Raw genomic sequence first — 24382 nt, 5'->3', positions numbered from 1 at the left:
AGATGCTGCAAAACCCAGTATTTCCAACATGTTCCCAGGGTTTTTTTTAAACCAGATTTCCAACACTTAAAAATGTCCTTTCAGTCTCTCCTCCTACCACCTGCATTCACCAAAGAGAAGAATGATGTGTCCACCAGATGGGGCTCCAAATTCTTCTTGTTCCAAAGGAAAAAAACTTAGAAAAACAAGCATTTCCAAATGAATAGAAATCTATTCTGATGCAAGATATGAAACACTGCTAATAAGCACATTTTGGTCGTTTTTTGGAAATTAAAGGGTACTGCTTTTTATATTAAACCAGATGTACTAGAGGACAGAGGATCTAGGAAGACAGTGGAACTGAAAGAAATTTGCATTAGGTGAGAAATAGTATTGGGTAGACTGATAAATCCCCAGGGTCTGATGGTCTGCATCCCAGGGTACTCAAGGAGGTGGCTCCAGAAATCATGAACACATTGGTGATCATTTTCCAATATTCTATAGATTCAGGATCAGTTCCGGTTGATTGGAGGGTAGCTAATGTTATCCTACTTTTTAAGAAAGTCCACCCCCCCCCCCCCCCTAGGATCAAAGCTTTCACATGAACCTTTGTCAGTGTCAAGCAGGTGGGAGAAAACTGGAAACTTAAAATACAAAGCATGTTGGAGAAATTCTCCCCGAAAAATGTGAATAACATGCAACAGTGCAGTTTGGAAATTCAAAATAAAATCTTGCCATTGTTGTCGAGTCTACATGTTTTCGGTTCGATAATTGCAGGCTTCTTCGGATTTAGTTTCCTTTTAACTGCGAAGTAAGATTGGAAATATGATCATTGCAGGAACCATAACTTTCAGTGAGAAGGGTAGATGGATAGTGAACATGAAACATTATGTAGACGTTTGCCTGGAGTCCGAGCAGGAAAAGGCAGATTGCATGACCACTTCAAATGGCAGATTTCCTTTGCACACATTTTTTCCTCAGAGGTGTCTTCTCTAATCTGGAATAACTCGAGTTTAAAAGTCTTTGTTCATTATCTTTGTTTGTCCATGGTCAGAATAACTTTTAAGGTCATAAGTAATAGCAGAATTAGGTAATTCGGCCCATCAAGTCTACTCAGCCATTTAATCATGGCTAATCTATCTCTCCCTCTTAACTTCTCCCCATAATCCGTGATACTAATTAAGAATCTATCTATCTCTGCCTTAAAAATATCCATTGACGTGGCCTCCACAGCATTCTGTGGCAAAGAATTCCACAGATTCACCGCCCTCTGACTAAAGAAATTCCTCCTTGTCTCCTTCCTAAAGGAAAGTCCTTTAATTCTGAGGCTATGACCTTTAGTCCTAGATGACTCTCCCACTAGTGGAAAATCCTCTCCACATCCACTCTATCCAAGCCTTTCACTATTGTGTAAGTTTCAAGGAGGTCCCCTCTCATCCTTGCAAACTCCAGTAGGCACAGGTCCAGTGCCATCAAGCCTTGGTCTTCTCAGAGGCAATACTGACCCTGGTCCCATCATCAAACTAGACTAATATAACTATTATGCTCACCTAGTTGACGTAATGTCTTAATTTCTAATGTTGGGCTTGTAGGCAGCTTCTGATGAATCAGTTCTCCACTTTCAGCGTCTTCCACCACAATACCTGAAGGTAGGAGTAATGGAAATTAACACCAACATGCAGCTTACAGTGAACACAAGAAGTATCGCAATGTTATCAAGCTGGTCCCCAACTTGAATGTCCCTTTGTCAGTAGGAAGTTGGGAAAAGATAAGGAAGCAAGTAATTTTAATCAAACCTTCCTAATGCAAAACAAATACAATTAGATCAGCTGCCAGTTTGCATGCAGTCAATTGAAAGTAAAATCACACTGTTTGTATAGCTAATGGTCGATTTGATCAGTATTTTGTCAGTCAAGATTAAAATCACCTCCCTTCTCACAAAGATCGGAAGCCAAAGGGAATAAAATACAGATAAATATTAAAAGAAATGTACACACTCCATCATAAACATTAATTAAGGTGCTCAACTTCAAAACTTCATATTCCTGGGCGTGCATATCTCTGAAGATCTGTCCTGGACCCAATACATTGATGCCTTCGTAAACAAAGCCCATCAACAGCTCCACTTCCTTAGAAGATTGAGGAGATTCGGCATGTTGACAAATACTCTCTAGAACTTCTAAAGGTGGATAGTGGAGAACATAGTAACTGCTTGCATCACAGCCTGGTTCAGCAACTCGAATGCTCAGGAACAAAGAAGATTGCAAAAAGCAGTGAATACTATCCAGTCTATCTGACCTCCCTACATTAAATAAATCTACAGGAGCCACCGACTCAAAAAGACAGCCAACATCATCAGGGACCCACATCACACTGGCCACACTTTCACGTTGGGATGTAGGTACAGGTGCCCGAAAACAAATGCAAAGGTTTAGGAGCAGCTTTTTCCCCCCAAAAACATCAGGCTGTTAAACATACTGTAACAATTCTACAGTCAGTTTGTCAACTGCTGTGGGATCTCCTGTACTGTGCTGTGAGCTAAATAACTCAACTCATTATTGTGTGTATTTACAGGGTTGTGAAGGAAAGTAGATTCATTTCACCAAGTGTTTATATGGGTACAGTAATTTTGAGCATTATCACCCCAAGGTACCGCTATCACTTAGTTAAATACTAGTTAATACAGGCATGCCCTTAATTATAAATCATTCATACTACTCAAAAAGGAACATCTAGAAGTCAGATGACCCAAACCCCAGTATTTGCAGCAATATTTTTACGAAATACAAAGGAGCAGGTCTCTGACCTCAAACCTGCTCTGCCACTTAATAAGATCGTGGTTGACCTAACTGCAACCTCAATTTCGCATTGGCACCTATTCCCAATGTTCTTTTGTACTCCTTGGTCAAAAATTTATCCACTTCTTCCTTAAAAATATTGAAAGACTCTGCCTCCGTGGCCCTTGGAGGAAGAGACTTTCAAAGACATTAGGGCCTCTGACAGAATATTTTTAAAGTTGTCTATTTTCTATCTTAAATGGGCATCCTCCTTGATTTCAAAGAGTGACCCCTAGTTCTAGATTCTCCCAATAGATTTTCTTCCTGCATCCACCCTCAGGAAATTTAAAGAGGGAATAGTTCATACAGGGGAGATTAAAGATACTTTCCTCCTTTGGCACGTCAATATTGAACCCTAGTCAATTAAATGAATTGTTGCCAAAAAAAACAATACATCCATTAAGAATTAAAGGACAAAACATACTCAGATAAATTTCGTAGTCCTCCGGTATTTCTAAAGGCTTCAGAATTCCTTTGGTCTGTTGAATAAAATAGTCGATGATCTCCCGTCTACTGTTGTAGAAGATCTGGAAAATACCAGAACACAAATTGCATGATTGTACTGCAAACTACAACTGTACCATTGTCATAAAGAGGTTGTATTTACAATGTAAGTTACATTACATTGTAAATGGCATCAGGAAGGTCACATGCAGATATGGTTTAAGACATAAAAAACAGGTATAATTTTTCTTTTCCCCTCATGAACAGCTCGTCAGGTAATTTTAAAAGTCTCACCTACATTTTCAAATCCCAACATATTTCTGTAAACTAACCCAGCCCCACAACCTTCCAAGATGCCTCCATTATTCCAATTCTGGGCTCCTAATCATGCCAACATTTCCTAAATGTTTCACTACCTTAGAGGCCCTTGGCAGCAGCTGGCAAGACCATAAGCTCGAAAATTCACCCCCAAGCCTTAGAAGTTCTCTTGTGTTTAATACCTGCCCGATAACTAAAAATTTGTTCATCTGCTCAAATATATTCTCAAGCGGCTCAGTACCAAAGTTTTCTAATAGCCCGCTCAAGCAGCCTGGCAGGTTTGCAATATAGTAGATTGCACATATGTTCATTAGATATTGTTCACAATTATTAGAGTGAAACAATGATGAATCACTTCATTTCATCATTACACTAAATGTATTATGTGTGAGTTACCAAATAGATGTGCCGTGGGGAGTGAAATCAGAAGGCATTACCTGTCATGGAGGGTAGAATGGTGGAGATGCAAGAAGGAATTTTTATTTGGCCATTTGAGAAGGTTGAGAGTGACATAGAGGCAATGCCGTGCAAAAGTAGCACACACCCAGACTCTACTGTGATGGATTCAAGGATCAACACTGGGCCAGAATTGGTCAACAATACAATAATGAACTTGAAAAAGTTACTTTAACCACAGTTTCTGCTCTATGGATGGCTGTCTTCCTGGGTATTATTCCACAAGTTATTATTTTCTGACACCTCAGTGCTTATTCTCAGAGAGAGATTCTATGTGTCGTATCGGAAGGTTACTCAGCCAAAGGGTGCAGAATCCCCAAATCCCAATTTACCCAACCTGCAGATCATATTTTACTGGATGACCATTATGGCATTAAAGTGCCAGGTGACATTTTCTTCCTTTGCACTGCTGGTATTTTAAGTCTAAATTACCACTGCTGCCCTCATTTCAATCTATAAACGCAGTCATCCTTCTGCTCTTTGATCCAGAAACATTTTGGAAGTCTCATCATCAGCTGAATCATATAGACTCAAAATGATTGCAAGGAGATAGTAATTATTCAAAAGCTTACTTACGCCATTACCAATGTCAATGATGTAACCACTGTCCAAACAATTTATCCGGTAGTGGTTTACGATTGCCATGCTGAAATGGAACACATTTATTAAATGGTATTTCTAACATTCTTTGACCATTATCCAATGTTCCCATCACATCGCTTGCAATGCTACTCAATTCCTTAACACAGTTTTCCCTTCCCTTTGCAGTTATAAAAACCAGAACGCCCAGGCTTGACATTATCTAATCGTTTGGTTTTAACCTTTGATGAATGCGCAATTAACATATTCCTGGAATTGGAGCCTCCAGTGTTTAGGATATTTGAACAGTTTCCTTAAGTAGAGATGGTGAATAACATAATTTCCAATGTTTCACATTGTAAAATCAGTTATGGCAGGTATCATGTGTAGGAAGGAACACCAGATGCTGGTTTACACCAAAGATAGACACAAAATGCTCAAGTAACTCAGCAAGTCAGGCAGCATCTCTGGAGAAAAGGAATAAGTGGCGTTTTGGGTGGAGACCCTTCTTTTCATGTTGGAAAGGGTTCAGTTACACTCTATAGGTACATGAAGCATGCATTCATATTAGGGTTGAATGAGTACCCAATACACTCTTGAGCTCTGTAAAGGTAAGCCACATAATTTGCTTGCCTGACAGCAAACTCATAAAACAGACAAGCTATTTCAAGTTCCATCAGATTCAGATTCAGATTCAATTTTCATTGTCAGTGTACAGTACAGAGACAACGAAATGCATTTAGCATCTCCCTGGAAGAGCGACATAGCAAATGATTTGAATAAATAATAATAAGTGATAATAAGTGTCCGGGGGGTGGGGGGGTGATTGGCAGTCACCGAGGTACGTTGTTGGAGGAGACTACATGGGAGGAGATTATCACGTGGACAGAGGAAAATATTCAAATATGTTCCCAAAGCCCTCTTGAAAAATACAACATGCCCACTCACTCCCTGGTTCACAATCGCTCAATGTGGAGAGATAGCATTTAAGATTAGGATCAGTTAAGAACCTCATGCATCAGAAGCTATTGGAGGTGCACAGAGTCTCACAAACCACACACCAACCCACCCCTATCAGATGTACAGTCAACCCACATTGGCCTCATTCACATCAGAACCCAAGGGACAGCCTTGATAGTAAGAAAACAAAATAAAGGGAACAAGATAACTAGAACCTTAGTTTAGTTTAGAGATACAATGTGGAAACAGGCTCTTCAGCCCACTGAGTCTGCATCGAATAGTGATCACCCATACACTACTACAAGTCTTTGAAGTGTGGGTGGAAACCGGAGCACCTGGAGGAAACCCAGAGGGAAAACATGCAAACTCCGTAAAGACAGCACCTGTAGTCAGCATCAAACCCGGGTCTCTGGCGCTGCGTTGCCCTAGTTCATTGTTTTGTAGTTTGGAGCTGCTTGTGGAGTACTATTATGCAGAAAATTGTAGGTATCCTTTTTCTCCACACAACCAGGAAAGTGTTAACTGATTGCTAACATACAACCGGTTGCAATTTGTTTTGGGTCGCTAGAGGATGCATTGATGCACTGATCATAATTCCTTCCTTACTTGTTGATTACTTGTCGTGTTGTAATGGCTAGGTTCTGGTCATCACGGCTGGGTCTCATTAACAGATTTCCAAATTCTTTGTTTTTTGCCAGCAGGTTCTCAGCTTCCATCCTTGAGACTTTATAGAAACAGCTGGAAGAAATGGAGACAAAAAAAAGTTTAAAAGGATAGCGGTCAACTAAACTGGAAAGTATCCACTCGAATAAAGGTACATGATTAATATTTAATGCCTCTATAACCACTCCCTTAGTTAATGTAGAGGAGTTAACTCTTTCATAACAAATAGGCCAATACTGCCATTAAATAGAAGCCTGGGAGATTTTCATACAAATACTTTGGAAGCACGATGCAATCTTGGGTTTGGTGTCCAGATAATCGCATTATGATGACAACCCCTAATTAGTCTAAACTAACCTTCTCATCTTTGTGCCACACTATCATTGAACTCACCAGGATCAACTAGTAGCTTTTGCTGATCAAACTAAAGATGGGCACCATGGTTGAGCTGACAAGGACAGGATGCTGCTGATTTACATTGCTTTCCTTTAACGTATATGGGAGAATATAATGTTGGATTGGGATTCAATATTCTTCTTACAAGAGCATACAAGGTGCATACTTGAAAACCGTTGAGGCGAGTGATTGATCAAAGAGTGATGAGCATGAAGGGAATCCACAGGGCAGAAAGAATTGAACATAGCAGAAGACAGCATAACAAACAAAAACAAAAACAAAAACAAAAAAAAATGAAATGGACATGCAACGGGTTCAGGAGAAATTCATCCTCCTTTTACCTCCCTCAACATCAACTAATCCCACTTCCTTTCAACACCTAGAAAGGTACCTCAGACGGTCGTTTACTACATCATCGTAGTTGTTTTGATCAAGCTCTGGAGTTGTTGATCGTGGTGGTGGCAGGGGTGGTGGAGAGGACCATAACATTCGGCGTTGTTTTGTCTCCTGCTCAAGTACCTCCTGAAGTCTCCGAATCTGTCCAGGGAGGAGACCCTGGTTGGGAATCTCAAGCTATAATAGAGAAAATTGCACAAGACATTGGTTAGGCCACATTTGTTGTACAAGACATTGGTAAGGTCACATTTAGAGTATTGTGTTCAGTTTTGGTCACTATGTGAAGCTGGAAAGGGTGCAGATAAGATTTACGAGGATGTTGCCAGGACTCGAGGGCCTGAGCTATAGGGAGAAGTTGAACAGGCTAGGACTTTAGTCCTTGGAGTGCAGGAGGATAATGGGCGATCTTGGAGGTGTACAAGATCATGAGAGAAATAGGTAGGGTATATGCACAGAGTCTTTTACCCAGAATAGGGGAAATCAAGAGCCAGAAAACATACAGTAGGTTTGAGGTGAGGGGGGAAAATATTCAATATGAACCTGGGGGCAACTTTTTTTTTTAAACACAAACAGTGGTAGATATATGTAACGAGCTGCCGGTGGGGGTAGTTGAGGAAGGTACTATCGCTATGTTTAAGAAACATTTAGACAGGTACATGGATTGGAAAGGTCGAGAGGGATACGGGCCAAACACAAGCAGGTAGGTCTTGGGACAGGTAGACGAGGCATGCTGGTCGGTGACGGTAAGTTGGGCCCGTTTCCACACTGTGCGACTCCAATACACACCACAACATTCAGAACCAAACAACATGCTCAGTCACAACAATTTAATGAATTGTATTTCCTTACTGATAATCTTACTGTAATTTAAACATTCAAGTTTAGAGCAATGTGGGTTGCCTTACTCCTGTGACACTTATGATAGATTGATTGAATGTATTATTTCATTTCAAAATGGCCTATCTCATGAAGAACAATAGTCTGGAACTTTAAAAAATCCATACAATTGATCACAGTTGCAAACCGCCAAGATCAAATAGAGGTCATTAAATTGTCCCTTTAACTAAGAAAATTATTAGCATCTCTTTCAGTACACTTTGAAAAGTGACATTCATATTCCCAGTTGAAGAAAGATGAAAGAAAACAAGATTAAATGTTTCTTCTGATTCCTGATGAATAAATGAATAACATTTGGCTTGCTCCAATTCCATCCGACTGACTTAACATTCAAGCCAAACTAAGTACTCATGTAGAGCATGGAAAAGATCACCAAAATAGGTATTTCAGAATGGGAGCTATATCCTACAACATTTTCATTGGGAATTACTTTAGTCTTTAGTCAGAAGGTGGTGAATCTGTGGAATTAATTGCCGCAGAAGGCCGTGGATGCCAAGTCAATGGATATTTTCATGGCAGAGATAGATAGATTCTTGATTAGTACGGGTGTCAGGGGTTATGAGAAGCCAGGAGAATGGGGTTAGGAGGGAGAGGTAGATCAGCCATGATTGAATGGTGGTGTAGAATTGATGGGCCGAATGGCCTAATTCTGCTCCTATCACATGAACATAAATTGTGCACCTGATTGGATAAAGCAATATTTTCTTTCACCATTTATCTAAGATAACTAAAGTGGCAATGGAACTGACTTACCTTTGTAACTGTGTGAATGAAGCTTCTCCATTGATCTAGGGCCTCCAAAGTATCTGCCTGTGGAGAAAAAAATCCCACAAACTTAAATAAATTTTGATTTCTGTTTGCATGTTTTCTCCATTACGAGATGGGTTTCTTTCAATCTTCCATTTTCCAGTCACAATTCTCTATCTACACTGTCTTCCATCTTTGCCTTCCTAAATAATCAAGGCAGAGATAGATGGATTCTCGATTAGTACAGGTGTCAGAGGTTATGGAGAGAAGGCAGGAGAATGGGTTAGGAAGGAGAGATAGATCAGCCATGATGGAATGGACTTGATGGGCCAAATGCCTAATTCTACTCCTATTCCTTATGACCTTATGAGAGTTCAAACAAATCCCAATTCAATCTCAAGGAATCTTCTGTCTGAATCCATTGCAACTGTTGGGACACAATATTAAATTCAACAATTTCAGATAACCAGCATTTCTTGCTGGTGTCGGAACTAGTCAGGTCTGATCAAAGATCATCCACCTGTAACATTAGTTTTTCTCTCCACAGAAGCTGCTCGATTTGTTGAATATTTCCAGCAACCATGTTCTGTATTTATTTAGTGGTTCCAACATTTGATTTTGCTCTAAGCTGCTCCTATTCATATCCATCTATTTACACCTCCACCAGGCAGGTCAGCTGTGATACCAAGCATTCAGTATCCTCCATCAATGTTTGTATCACTTGGACAAACCTATTCTGCATACTTTCTTCTCTTTCAGAACGGGAAAAGGAGACAAAACATGCACTTTAAAACGCTTCACCTGGATGGACTATTTGGGAGCCTGGATGACTCCCATCTCAGGAGTAGGAGTAGGTAGGAAAGTAACAGGGTGTATGTTGCATCTCCTATGGCAACAGACAAAAGTGCCGTGAGATAGGGAACAAAAAGTAGTCATGGAAGTGTGAACAAAGGACCAGTTGAGGGAATGGTTACCTTGGGAACGAACCTTTGTTTCCCTCAACGCTACTCCCTCTTTAGAACTTAAAATATGCTAGATTTTTCTTCCCCTTTGTCCAATTTAATGAAAGTCATTGACTGAAGACCCTTTCTCCATTTTCCCCTCTCTCCACAAATGCTGCCTGATTTGATGAGCATTACTACTATTTTGTCTTTATGTCATGCTGCAAGATCACTGGTTAAAATAACTATTCACTGGGTATGTAAACCATGAGGGCCAAAAAGCATGAGGGTCAACACAAGGACAAAATGTTACCTTTAACTTTATGTCTCCAGATTTCATCTTCAATATCATGACGTGTTGTCGGTTATTATTATAGATTTTATCGTCTTCCACAGACATGAAGTCTTCAAGTTTGATTTTCTCAATATACTGAAAAATAAAGGTTCATAATATAAATGAAAAGGCAAAGAAGGTTGAAACTTTGTCTTTATTTTTATAAACGGGGAATAAAAGCACAAAGTAAAGTTCTTGTTTCCTGAAGACCAGTGGCAGGGTTGCGCAGCGGTAGAGTAAAAGTATATATCAAACAAATAGGAAAGTGAATTTATTATGGGTGCCTTCGAGCCAGCAGCGCCATTCAATGTGATCATGGCTGATCATCCACAATCAGTTCCTGCCTTTCCCCATATTCCCCGAGCCCTATCTAGCTCTCTCTTAAAAGTATCCAGAGAACCGGCCTCCACCGCCCTCTGAGGCAGAGAATTCCTCAGACTCACAACTCTCTGTGTGAAAAAGTGTTTCCTCATCTCCGTTCGAAATGGCTTAGCCCTTATTCTTAAACTGTGGCCCCTGGTTCTGGACTCCCCCCAACATCGGGAACATGTTTCCTGCCTCTGGCGTATCCAAACCCTTAATAATCTTTTATGTTTCAATAAGATATCCTCTCATCCTTCTAAATTCCAGAGTATACAAGCCCAGCCGCTCCATTCTCTCAGCAGATGGCAGTCCCGCCATCCCGGGATTTAAGCTTGTGAACCTGCGGTGCACTCCCTCAATAGCAAGAAGGAAAAGGGTAGAAACAGAGAACAAACAACATTTGTCTGTCATTAATTAGATACTTTGGTAGTTATGATATTATGTGCTTTACAAATTATACCATGCAAATGTTCTGATTTCTTGATTAGCAAGGGTGTCAGGGGCTATGGGGAGAAGGCAGGAGAATGAAGTTGACAGGGAAAGATAGATCAGCCAGGATAGAATGGTGGAGTAGACTTGATGAGGCGAATGGCCTAATTCTGCTCCTATAACTTATGAACTTGTAAGGTATGTAGGACTCATGGGTTTTACTGGACAGGTTCTCAGATACTGGTTTGTGGATTAACTGGCTACTATAAATTGTTCTGAGTAAAGGTGGATGGTGGTCATTGTCGCAGTCTGGAGGGTATGTGCAAGAACACAAGGTTGTAGGAAAATAAGGACAGGGATTGATCTGAGAGCCAGCATAGGCTCAATGGGATGAAGGCCTTCTATGTGGCGGTGTAATACAACATGAAGTAAGGTGAACAATTTAACTACAACAGCCACCCCTGCAAACATCCATGCAAGTTCATTTATCACAGCATTACTTCCTCGAATAATGGCTGCAATATTAATGACATTTTATTTCATTAAATTAAAAACAGCAGCTGCCAAACAAGCGAAGGACAAGATTGTTGAAAACTCTATGGATTGGAACAATGGTTCTCTTCAAAAAGGTTAAAAAAAAAACACCTTAATTTACAAAGTGCGGACAGAGCTGGAAACTGTTTGCTTTCATTGCAAGATAAGAACTATTTGAAGTTAACTGGCAATTGCATAGGTTTCTGACACTCCTGGGAACTTCTCCAATTCAGTTTAATTATTGTAAACATGTGTTCCTGGATGATGACTCGAGTGAATCCATCTTGTAGGGTCGCTCATGCATTAGGATTATACCAAGACAACACAAAAGTGTAGAATGGTTTCTGGGATTAATGGATAGGAATGCAAGAATTGCTAATGAGAAGAGCTCAAATGTGTTCGCCTATTTTAATTGCAGTCATTTTTAAGAATTCCTTTCCTAGACCCAATAGTGCCTTTATAATCAAAATGGTGAATAAAATGGTAACTAATGCAAAGGAAGCTGGAAAAGTCTGAAGAAGAATTCAAGCCCAAAACATCACCCATCCATGTTCTCCAGCCATGCTGCTTGATGCAACGACACAGAAAGCTGGAGTAACTCAGTATGTCAGGTAGCATCTCTGGAGAAAAGAAATAGGTGATGTTTCAGGTCGAGACCCTCCCTCACCCAGTTATGCTGCTTGTTACTCTGGCACTTTGTGTGTCCTTTTTTCTGGATATCCTTCATCGGTCAAACGAGCAAAATTAGGCCCAAGATACTCCATCTTGGCAAAACCATACAAACTACTTACTTTCTCTCCCCCTGCTATTTCCCACGTACCTCATTCCAGCCACAAGAATAACAAAAAATCAAACCATGCAATAAGTTGTTTACTGAGGCTTCTACAAAATGGATGTTGTGGGGGACTAGCTTACAGAAACACACAGTAACATACCATTGGATCCCTGCTGGTCACCTGGAAGAATAACTCGTTCCCTCTCAGCACAGCCCAGTACCTCTTGTATTTCTGCCAATAAAAATTGCACATTAATTGAGGAATATACAATCATTACATTATTTTCTCTCTTTCAGTTCCTCCCCCATTTCACCCTCCCCAGACCACTGATACTTCTGGCTGGAAAACAAAGTATTTGGATCACCAGTATCACCATGGAGGCTGAATGGAATTCTCAGTTTGATCGAGTCTGTTGCTGTAACACAGGAAACCTTTCCCCCCTCCATCTTAAAGCTGCCTGGCCTGTCTCAATGGTTCACAACATACAAACTTGCAAGTAGTTGTGCTATAACATGATAGTTATGTTCCCAAGGAACCTCACATGACAGAAAGTCACATAATATTGAACAGGCTATAGTTGCCTTCAAAGTACCACTATAAACAAGATTTCCCCCATCATGATATAACCAGCGCGGCCAACATAATATAAATACTGTTCCTAATCCATCATCCATTAAGGGCAGTTCGGTGGTGTAGTAATAGAGTTGCTGCCTTACAACTCTCTGCTGCCTTGCCAAAGACCAGAATTCAATCCCAACTACGGGTGCTGTCTTTATGGAGTTTGAATGGTCTTCCCTTGACTGCATGGGTTTTCCCCAGATGCTCCGGTTTCCTCCCACACTCCAAAGATGTACAGGTTTGTAGGTTAATTAGCTTCAGAATTATTTTTTTTTAATTGTCCCCAAGGTGTAGGGTAGTGCTAGTGTACGGGATGATCGCTGGACTTCTATACCTTCTATAATGTTTCAGTCAGAGTTAAGGGCCTGTCCCACTTGGGGAGTCATTTGCTCCTCATTTGCGCGACATCATTTACACGTCACGCCGCACGACGCGAGCGTCATTGTGCGCATTAGGCGTGCGGTGACGTAGGCAGTGACGCACGGTCGCGTGCGGTGCCCCAGGATTTTGGGATGTACAAAATCTTCGCTTGTCATCTGCGTGACACGCAAATGATGCCCAAGTGGGACAGGCCCTTAAATGATTCCTGCTCAGTTACATTTTGCAATACAACAGATCAACCTCTTCTAGAATCTGGCAGATTGATCAAAACACAGTGAGGTTAATCTTACAATTGCCATTCCAATCGTGAGGATTAATTTGTTACTGATTACCGCTGAATTTGCAATCAGCTTGGAATTTGAACCCAATGCAAATCTAATGGCTGTGTTAGTAAGTAACATACCCTCATGCAAGGCAAAAATCAATTGTATTAAGCTGGATTAATTTTCCTCGAAACAGTGGCAATTTGTAGCACAAGGAGTTGGAAAAGAGGAATGTATAAAATGGTGATTAAATAAAAGGAGTATCTGAAAATTCCATTGGCTGCATTATCTTGTACCATAGCACGACTTGGATGCTAGAATGATTCTATTTGGTTTGCAGGAGTGGGAGTAGACTTATACATTTTATGGATCTTCTATCATAAGATATTCCACTCTGCTTCCAACTGGTGTCAGAGTGGGGTTATAGACATTGAATATGCCTCTGGTACTTGACGTTCACTGCCAGGAATTATTATTAATTTCTTAACCTTCAAGCTTAGTACTGCACCTCCCCGACCCGTACCAGTGTGCGTGAGGTTTTAAAACGCTGATAAGATTTCACATGCAGGAAGTAAACTCTCAAAAATATGTTTTGATCCAAGTACGATTCCACCCATGGGAAAACTTTACGACCCATTGATGAGCAATTGATGCCATTATGCAGGTTGCAGGGTCAGAATTTGGATCAGGTGACTTTGGCCTTTTCCTTGTATGATCATTGCCTGTTGAGACTGCGATATTGACAATATATAATCTAATCACGACCAATCAATCTTCATAGATTAAAGCACAGTAAATTCCCCAGTTGTCAATCTTCTAACGATCTTAACAATTGGAAGGCATGTGGGCCGCTCGTAATGTTCATCTGTGAAATGACCAAACAAGGAGATCTGTGAGCCTCAGCACAAAATGGCTACAGTATTAGACACAGGGAAGGCTAGGGCATAAGATTACATCCTAGCTGTGGCACTGGAGACCTGCAGTCCAGAATTAGCTGAGCCCCAAGCCACACTGACCAAGCAGAGTTGCAACACTGACATCAATGATGTAAATAATTACTACCCAACCACTCCTCAGTCATCACCAAAGTGGTGGAAGCCATTATCAACTGTGCTTTCAAGCAGCACTTGCTCACCAATAACCTCCTCACTAATGCTTGGTTAAGGGTTTTTCAGAATGACTATGTTCTAGACCGTAATCCAAATATGGACCAAAGAGCTGAATTGTAGAACTAGGAGGATGACAAAGGTATTTGATGGGATACAACATCAAGGCATCCTGGTAAAACTGAGGCGAGTGGGCAGTAAAAAGGGGAAACTATTTAATAACTGGAGTCATGAATCAGAAAAAGAAAAATGGTGTGGTTGATTGATCAATTGAGCTGATTGATTGGTTGAAAAATACAGCATGGAAGCAGGCCCTTTGGCCCACCAAGTCCATGCCAACCATCAATCGCCCATTCACACTAGTTCTCCCACTTTGGCATCCACACTAATGAAAAATACAGAAGCCAATTAACCTACAAACCTGCACAACTTTGGGATGTGGGAGGAAATCGGAGCATCCAGAGGAAATCCACACAGTCACAGGGAGAATATGTAACCTCCATACAGACAGCTCCCGAGGTCAGGATCGAACCAGGTCTCTGGTGCTGTGAGGCAGCAGCTCTACCAGCTGCACCACCAAAATGGTAGTCAGGGATCAATGATCCTTGCACCGAGCTTCCTCAATTTGGAGTCCAAAGCCCAATTATCGTCAGCTGCTTCATCGATGATCTTCCTCCCATTATAATGTCAGAAGTGGGGATGTTCCCTAATGATTGTACAAAGTTTACTTCCACTTGCAACTCAGCAAAAGAGCAACCTATACCAACTTGCAGCAAAACCCAAGGGGCATTCAGGCTTGGCCAACATTCACACCATTAAAACGGCAGGTGATAACCAACTCCTACAAGTGAGAATCTAACTACTCACCTCACCTCATTACGATCAATCGGTCCCCTTCATCGATATCTTGAGGGCCACCGCTGACCCCAAACTCAACTGGACCAACTAAACAAACACTAAGTGCTGGCTACAGAATTGGCAGCCTGTGGCAACTGAATCAACTCCGGACACCCCAAGACTCACACCAACATTTTCCCAAAACACTAATGTCAGGTGTGTGATGAAACACTCTCCACTTACCATCACCAGTATACAGAGACTGCAATGCGTACATCTACAAAGTGCACTGCAGTTGTTCAGCAAGGCTACCCCGACAGCACTTGTGACCTCCACCAGTAAGAAGTACATAGGCACTAGGTGGATGGAAACACCACTATCTGCAGGTTCCCTGCAAGTATTTTTACCGATTTGGAAATATTGCTGGTCTTTTGTCATTACCAGGTGTAAATATTGGAACTCCCAACCCAACATGCTATTGAGGTGCCCTCCCCAGAAGAACTGCAGTGGTTCACGAAAACAGCACACCACTTTATTTTAAAGGACATTTAGCAGTGGGCAGGAACAGGTTGGTCTGGCTGATCCAGACCCAAATCCAGAAAAAGAATGTGTAAAAAAAAAAAAAAAAAGAGTTCTTCCAGTCCATCTATCAGCACCAACTGACACGAACCCATGTTGATAAAATAGAGATTTGTCAAGTTACGCATCACACACTCAAAGGCATACTTCTCAGACAATGACTTGCAAATATCATATAGAGAAAAACACCTTTGCTAATATAACTCAATGGCTAAAAATGTTGCAAATACCCAGCATTATCTTTCACTAGGCAAAGACACGCACACAGAGACACATTCCTCTCAGTTTTTTTTTTATCAACAGAGTTGATATATTAATTTTCATGCTTTCACAACAAACATTACCTATCCAGCAGAGTGTTCCTACAATTTTCTTTTATTCCTGATTTTCAGCATCAATGTACTGTCATGTGACCACTGATGGCAAACTGTTCACTGCACACATGCATTAATTATTTTTTAAGTGTCTAAATCTGCATTAGGTGCAGGTGGTGCAGATGCATAGGAACTCTCCCTGTACATTGGCCTTCGACATGTCTCGGGTCTAATCTCATAACTGCTCCAACGTGACATTTCTCTCAAACCAGCCTTTCACAGAGTAAAGTTGTAAACGCTACATCAGTTGTTAATACAGTACTCAAGAGATGCTTTTATACTATTCATGAGTCATCTCTGAACCTAATGGAGACCATTTCAAAATCAAGTTATGCATAACCTTTCTGTCCATCACAGAGCAAAATAATGACTAACGTATGGGACGGCATGGTGGCGCAGCGACAGAGTTGCTGTCTTATAGATGCAGGGACCTGGGTTCAATCCCGACTATGGGTGCTGTCTATACAGAGTTTGTACGTCCTCCCAGTGACTGCGTGGGTTTTCTCTGAGTGCTCCTGTTTCCTCCCAACTCCAAAGATGCACAGTTTTGAAGGTTAATTAGCTTCAGCAAAATTGTAAATTGTCCCTAGTGTGCAGGATAATGCTAGTGTGCGGGGACCGCTGGTCGGCATGGACTCGATGGGCCGAAGGGCCTGCTTCCGCTCTGTATCTCTAAACTAATCAGTTCAGTCTGATATGAATTCAGATTCCAGTGATGAAAGGCTAGTTTCTAGCATACCTGGACATTCAAAGGATCAGAGGAAACAAAGAATGGGATTAAAAAAGAAAACTGCTATCTAAATGCAAATTGTTGTTTTGTATGTCTACGTGGACAGACATGTTATGGGAGTATACGTGCGATGTGGTAACGTATTATTCACATTGGCATCAGGAAGCAAGATGCACTTACAGTAACTGAGTTGTTCTAATACTGCAAATATTCTCACTTCTGGCCAAACGCCAGGTTATGTCAAGAATCAAGTCAATCCAGATAATGTTTACAGCACGTCTTCAAAATGATAAACACGGAACCTTAGATGAGATTGATTATTTGATTCCTTAAGGTTACAAGGAAGGAGATGAAAAATATTTGGAAAAAAAAAAATGAGGAATGGGGAATTTCATATAGACCTCAAAAGTTAAAATCAAAAAGGAAAACAAAAATCGACATGGTATTTTGGTAAGGCTGCTTCACTATTGTATAGTAATGGCACCAGGGTAGAGGTTTTTTACCAAGAATGTAATCCTTCCTTTGTAGAAGTGGCGTGGGGGTGATAGTCAGGAAGTGATGTGCACTTTGTCCAAAGTCCTACTGTCAACCTTGTGTCTCAGTCAGAAAGTATTGGTTTTGGTCATAGACCAGAGACTTGTCGAGGTGATCCAGACTGACATTCTGTTACTGTACCAAAGGAGCGCTGCAATTCAGGAGGGGGAAAAAAAACTAGAATCACCCGAGATGTTGGAAAACGGAAGTTATCTAGATTTGTGAGAAGAATACTTCTTCTTCGTAATATTTTGGGTTCAAAATGTACATTCTGATTCAAATCCTATTGAAACCCGTTTTCAATAGCATCAACAAGCCATCATCCTGACATTTAATGCCAGGATCCTGTTATGCACTGACAATCCCTCAGTCAAGTGAAAGGTTATTAAAAACGCAGCTGATCGTTAAATGTAGAATTAATCTGCATTTTCCCTTTGCTAGTTCTGGCGGTCTCCAACCCGTAATATTAACCGTTTCTCTTCACACAGAATCTGACTGACATGCCGAGTGCTTCCAGCTTTTTCAGTTTCCTTTTTTGGCTTTAATTGTGCACTCCTGCCATGGGAGAGAAAAACAAACAAAAGTAGCGGATTCTTTTGGAGGAGGCGGGTGTATCCTGTTAGCATTACAGCAGAAGGGGAGACACATTGTGTTTTGTGGCAGTTTTCTCTGGTCAGTAGAAATCTAGCAGAACTGGAACAAGAACTGGAACAATATAACCTCACGAGCAATTATCAACCCCAACCCGCTTCTGCAAAGAAAGGATTCAAGTCTTGGTTAAAAACTCCTGCCTCAGTGCCATCTATCACCAAAATAAATTTGAAAAAAAACTGGGGTCAAATTAATTCCAGTCCCGACTCAATTAAAGTTAAATTGAGCCCGTGACCCGGGATTTTTTGGCTTTTTACTCCCGAATTCGTGGTTTACGTATAGATTGCAAAAACCACAACATTTATAAATCAGACTAAAATCAGAGTATGCCAGGGCAAATCGAAAACTTAATCTCTTTTTCTGCAATAAAATATTCCCAATCAATTTGTTTTGGTTTCTGACACACATGTGGATTTACATAAAATAACGCAATATAATTATAGTCTTGAACTAAACACTTTCTTATTGTACAATAACAAGTGTGGTGACATGCCATTAATCCGGCATGTTTACTTCCGTTCCCACACACCCAAAAGTGCTTGGAGCATTTTAGAATTTTACACCCCGATACTACTCGTGTGTTTATATTACACACATTAAATTCAGTCACACATTTTAAATTAGTGTCAAATTCCCAAATTTCACAAGAAATAAAAACATGGAGTGTTAAAAATAAAGATGATGAAAATGCACGCACAGCCAAACTAGGTTAGTGTGACATAGATTGATGAATCATATCTTTAAATTGCAACCTTTGTTGAATTAATTAATACCAGCCATTGGACCGCAGGTTGGTTTTAGGTTCTTTGGGAAAGCACGCGAGGCAGAATTTTAATTTTAATCACACTCCAACAACCATGTGTACAGTAGGTAAATGCAGGAGGTCAGAACTGGTCATGGCTTGGGCATAAGAGATCATGTGATAGGAGTAAAATTAGGCCATTTGACCCATCAAGTCTACTCCGCCATACAATCATGGCTGATGTATCGCTCCCTCCTAACCCCATTCTCCTGCCTTCTCCCCATAACCCCTTCTCCCCATAAGTATCAAGAGACATTCGGCACAAAATGCTGGAGTAACTCAGCAGGTCAGTTAGCATCTCTAGAGAAAAGGAATAGATGGCGTTTCGAGACTCCTCTTCAGACTATTTTTTCTTCGTCCAACTTGTTAATTAATTGCCACCGTTCCTAACGATTCACTTATTCCACCCCAATTTGCATCATTAGCAAATATAATTGCTATGCATTGAATGTCTGGAACTGTGTAATTTACACAAATTATAAACATTAAAGCTTCCCTGAACAGAGCCCTGGGGCTCACGTGTGTAAGAAAGAACTGCAGATGCTGGTTTAAATCGAAGGTAGACACAAAATGCTGGAGTAGCTCAGCAGATGAGGCAGCATCTCTGGAGAAAAGGAATGAGCGACGTTTCGGGTCGAGACCCACACGTTCAGTTTTGATAAAACACCTCGAATGCCACAGATACATCCAACCCTTTAGTTAATTGTACCTATTTTTAACGCCCACTGAAATAAGTAGAAATAAAGAACTGCTGGTTAATACAGAAAAGGACATAAAGTGCTGGAGTAGCTCAGTGGATTAGAATACCATTACAAAGGGTATTCTGACACAAGTTACCCCAATACTTTGTGACCCACTGAATTACCTTCTTTTAGCTTGGCACTCAGTGCTGTTGCCTCACATCTCTTGGGATCTGGATTCTATCCTCACCTGTCTACGTGGACTTAGTATGTTTTCTCTGTGATTGTGTGAGTTTCCCCCTGTACTTCAGTTTCCTCCCAATGGTGTACTGGTTGGGGGTAATTTACAGCAGCCAATTAACCGGTGTAATTAAGTAGTCAAACAATTAAAAGGGGGGGGGTGATTAGTATTTGAGAAAGAGAAATAATAAATTGGAGGGCTACAGGAAAAATGAGGGGAGGGGAGATGAATAAATAAGACAAATAGGATAGCTCTGGTGTGAATGAGCAGGGAATAAATGGTCTTCTGTGTTGATTTAGGAACTATGACACCTATCTGTTATACAAAGGTTTATGAACTCTTTTTGAATTCATTTTGTCCTCCAAAGTTTAAATTGGTTTTGACGCAGCTCAGGATGAAACTACAAAGTTACTTTGCAAACATATTGTAAAGCAGATCGAATCAACAGTAATATTAGCAAAGTTAATAGGGAGCTAAACTGCATTACCAAGACTGTAAAGCAACAAACATGATCAAATGTTTACAGTGTTGGAAGAGTCTGCAGATGCTAGTTTTGAAGATAGGCACAACATGCTGGAGTAACTCAGTGGGACAGGCAACATCTCTGGAGAGAAGGAATGGGTGACGATTCTTCAGGCGTCTCGACCCAAAAGGTCACCCATTCCTTCTCTCCAGACATGCTGCCTGTCCCACTGAGTTACTCCAGCATTTTGTGTCTATTTTCTAGTTTATCATGTTCCATCTCATATTTAGTCACAACACATTAAGAGGTCATTTGACCTATTAAGTTTAAGACGGCGCTCAAAGTTCCATTACCTACACTTATTCCCTGTAAACTATTCTCTCTCACATATTCATTAACACTCCTGTTTAAAATTGTTTAGCCAAATACCAACACTATAAATTGCAGCAGTAATTTAATATAATGTAGCAATTTGCTTTCTAATCCCACAATAACAACCGCGGCAAACATTAACACTTCGACCCACCAACTTGTCCAACAAACAAGTGAAGCCCAAATCTCTCAAAAATCAAATCACAAGTAACAGTTTCCATCACATAGAGATGAAATGATGGGAGTAACTCGGCGGGACAAGCAGCATCTCTGGATAAAAGGAATGGGTGACATTTCGGGAGAAGTCCCTTCTTCAGGGTCTCAATCTGAAACGTCACCCATTCCTTCTATCCAGAGATGATGTCTATCCCGCCGAGTTACTCCAGCATTTTATGTCTATTTTCGGTGCAAACCAGATTCTGCAGTTCCTTCCGACACAGTTTTTGTCACAATCAGCAAAGAGGACTTGGAGATTGACAAGTAGGAATCCGAGACATTTGCACTTTTTAACCTGGAAAATTAGTCACTTGAAATGGTTACGATTATACGTGGTTTAGTTTGACTTTTTTAATTAAATGCAAGAAGTTGCTGGGCTCCTCCAAATGGAATATACTTTTAGAGAGGAAGATAACAGAACCTCCTCCAAGTGCAAAAAAAAATTGAACTGCAGAATAGGTCACCAAATAGAGGCCAAAAAAACCTCAGAGTATCACAGACTTTAATCTCAGAAGTATTACCAATTTTTTTGTAAAGTTTTATATTATTTCACCAGATGACCCACCAGGTAACAAATCCACCTTCAATGCCTACCTCACCCCTGACTGTGGAGCTTGCAGTGTAGGGGTTGTCTGTCCCAAATTTCAAGCCATTACCTGCTACATCATCTATGACACGTTATTTTTACCATTGGCAAACGAGTCAAGAGCGTTTTTATTGTCAAATGTTCCGAAACCAAACAATGAAATTATTACTTACAGAGGTATAACATATATGTAAGCATACTTACTTATCTGACTATTACTCTGTAAAGACCCATAATGAACAAAACAAGTTTAATATATGGAGACATGTTATATATAAAACATGTCTCCATATATTAAATGTTCTTCCACATAACAAATAAATAAACGAGAAAAGTTGTTATATGTGTGTGTTTTATATAAACAATAATAGTGCAAAGTCAAAAATAACGTTCCCCAAGCCTATGTAGTTCGAAGCCTATTTGGAGGCTGTGGTGTTTAATAGCCTGATGGATGACACCAATAAGCTACTAGTAATCGACTAACCGAGTTACAGGAGTCTTTCCAAAGCACCTGTCAGCATTTTAATATACACGTAAAATTCATTATAAAAACGACGATAGCGAAATTGTAATTGATCGATTAAAAAAAGTACTTACCTGGCTTTTATTCTCTATCTTTTCTAAGTAACCTTCGTAGTAGTTCGGGACAAGGCAGGCTCTGGGTGTATCTGGCCTCGAGGATGCCATACTGGTTGAGTTAGCAGGAGCGGACTATCTTCACGAATGACGACTTGAGCGAGTTGTTCTAAGTGCTTGTTCCAGGAAGTGTGACGGATATATATATGTTCATTCCGGTCCCCTGAGGGGTAAGTGGATCAAGGTGGATCCCGCCCCTCGCCAACATCGATTGGATCTGGGGAATCTGCTCGGGTTGCTTCCAAATTCCTGACATGCCACAGATTGCTGGTCCTCTGTTACCTGACGCCAGGTACACGTGAATAGTTTACAGCATTACGACAATGCCGAGTGGAAGGCGGTAAATCAACCAATTTCGTCCCGCTAAGGGCAATGAACGTAATCTAATATTCCGGGAACTACAGTTCCTTGTGATCTAATTTCCTGGTCCTTTCACAATGGTCTTGCCCTTGCAAAAAAAAAAGTCCAGCTCTCATTTGAACGCTACAATTTTCTCACCCCACCGACTCTGGCCATGCGTCCCAGCCCCCAGCTGGTTGTTATAGAATAAGGGATTTCTCCCTGCAATTTTGTTTCTTTTACTAATCATCCTCATTCTGTTTTCTCCAGTTCTTTTCTCTTTGGTGAATGGGAATGATTTTTCTTGATAAGGTCCCACATTGGTCAGTCTGATCGCCTCTCATTGTTCCTGCTCCCTAAGTACTCCCCACTCATCAGAGTTAAACCCACTGTGAGGACAGTTAAAGTCTGGTCAGAGGAAGCGGACTCCACACTTCAGCAGTGTTTTGGAATCACTGACTGGAAGGCGTTTGCAGCCCAGGCCACCCTTGACTCCCACACGGACAGTGATTCCTACACATCCTCTGTTCTGGACTTTATAAACTCCACCATCAATAGTGTCACCTCCCTCAAACGGGTGACCATATTCCCGAATAAGAAGCCATGGATGAACAGCGAGGTCAGGCTACTGCTGAAAGCACGGGACACCGCTTTCAGGTCAGGCGATGCTCGAGCCTACAGTTCATCCAGGGCTAACCTGAAGAGGGGCATCAAGGCGGCCAAGCACTGTCATAAGCTCAGGATTGAGGAGCACTTCAACAACAACTCCGACCCCCGACGCATGTGGCAAGGCATCCAGGCCATCACGGACTATAGACCCACCAACACCACCCCCACATCCAGCGATGCCTCCTTCCTTGAGGAGCTTAACCACTTCTATGGCCGCTCCGACAGGGACAATCTAGAGAGAGCCATCAAGGCTGTGCTACCTGCCGATCACCAACCCCTCACACTCACCCCCTACGACGTGTACGTGGCACTGAGTAGGACTAATGCATGTAAGGCTGCTGGCCCTGACGGCATCCCCGGGCGCGTCCTCAGGGCCTGTGCTGCGCAGCTGACAGACGTCTGGACTGACATCTTCTGTCACCTGCCCAAGCAGTTGTCCCCACGTGCCTTAAAACCACCTCCATCGTGCCGGTGCCAAAACACTCCACTGCGGCAAGCCTCAACGACTTCCGCCCAGTTGCACTTACTCCCATCATCACCAAGTGCTTCGAGAGGCTGGTCCTGGCACACCTCAAAGGCTGCCTACCCCCCACATTGGATCCCTATCAGTTTGCCTACCGCAAGAACAGGAGTATGGAGGATGCCATCTCAACGGCACTTCACTCCGCCCTCTCCCACCTCGATAACAGAGACACTTACGTAAGAATGCTGTTCATTAATTACAGCTCAGCATTCAACACCATTATACCCTCTAAACTGATCACCAAACTCGGTAACCTGGGCATCGACCCCTCCCTCTGCAACTGGATACTGGACTTTCTAACCAACAGACCCCAGTCTGTTAGGTTAGACAAGCACACCTCTTCAACCCTCACCCTGAACACCGGCGTTCCACAGGGCTGTGTGCTGAGCCCCCTCCTCTTCTCCCTCTTCACCTACGACTGCACACCTGTACATGGTACTAACACCATCATCAAGTATGCAGATGATACAACGGTGATTGGCCTCATCAGCAACAACGATGAGTCGGCCTATAGGGAGGAGGTCCAGCTCCTAGCAGCATGGTGCGCTGACAACAACCTGGCCCTTAACTCCAAGAAGACCAAGGAGCTCATTTTAGACTTCAGGAAGTCTAGGGGCGGCACGCACACCCCCATCCACATCAACGGGACGGAGGTGGAACGTGTTTCCAGCTTCAGGTTCCTGGGGGTCAACATCTCCGATGACCTCTCTTGGACCCACAATACCTCAACTCT

At 41.6% G+C, this 24382-nt stretch overlaps 1 protein-coding gene across 1 annotated transcript in view; it reads right to left on the bottom strand.

The window, feature by feature from the left end:
• The window catches only part of LOC116989332 (signal-transducing adaptor protein 1-like), a 116693-nt gene extending 94467 nt beyond the window's left edge, over positions 1-22226 (bottom strand). The window contains exons 1-10 of the mRNA XM_033046601.1: positions 22080-22226; positions 12209-12280; positions 9927-10043; positions 8679-8735; positions 7024-7205; positions 6180-6311; positions 4611-4680; positions 3241-3343; positions 1530-1622; positions 715-783 (exon numbers count right to left, since the gene is read on the bottom strand). Of these exons, the coding sequence (XP_032902492.1) occupies positions 715-783; positions 1530-1622; positions 3241-3343; positions 4611-4680; positions 6180-6311; positions 7024-7205; positions 8679-8735; positions 9927-10043; positions 12209-12280; positions 22080-22169 (985 nt within the window). The 5' untranslated portion in view covers positions 22170-22226. The remainder of the gene's footprint in view (positions 1-714; positions 784-1529; positions 1623-3240; positions 3344-4610; positions 4681-6179; positions 6312-7023; positions 7206-8678; positions 8736-9926; positions 10044-12208; positions 12281-22079) is intronic.
• Positions 22227-24382: the final 2156 nt, after the last annotated feature.

The sequence above is a fragment of the Amblyraja radiata genome, chromosome 29, assembly GCF_010909765.2.
Source record: "Amblyraja radiata isolate CabotCenter1 chromosome 29, sAmbRad1.1.pri, whole genome shotgun sequence".
In the NCBI taxonomy this organism is placed as follows: domain Eukaryota; kingdom Metazoa; phylum Chordata; class Chondrichthyes; order Rajiformes; family Rajidae; genus Amblyraja; species Amblyraja radiata.
This window is presented reverse-complemented; position numbering and strand designations above follow the sequence as displayed.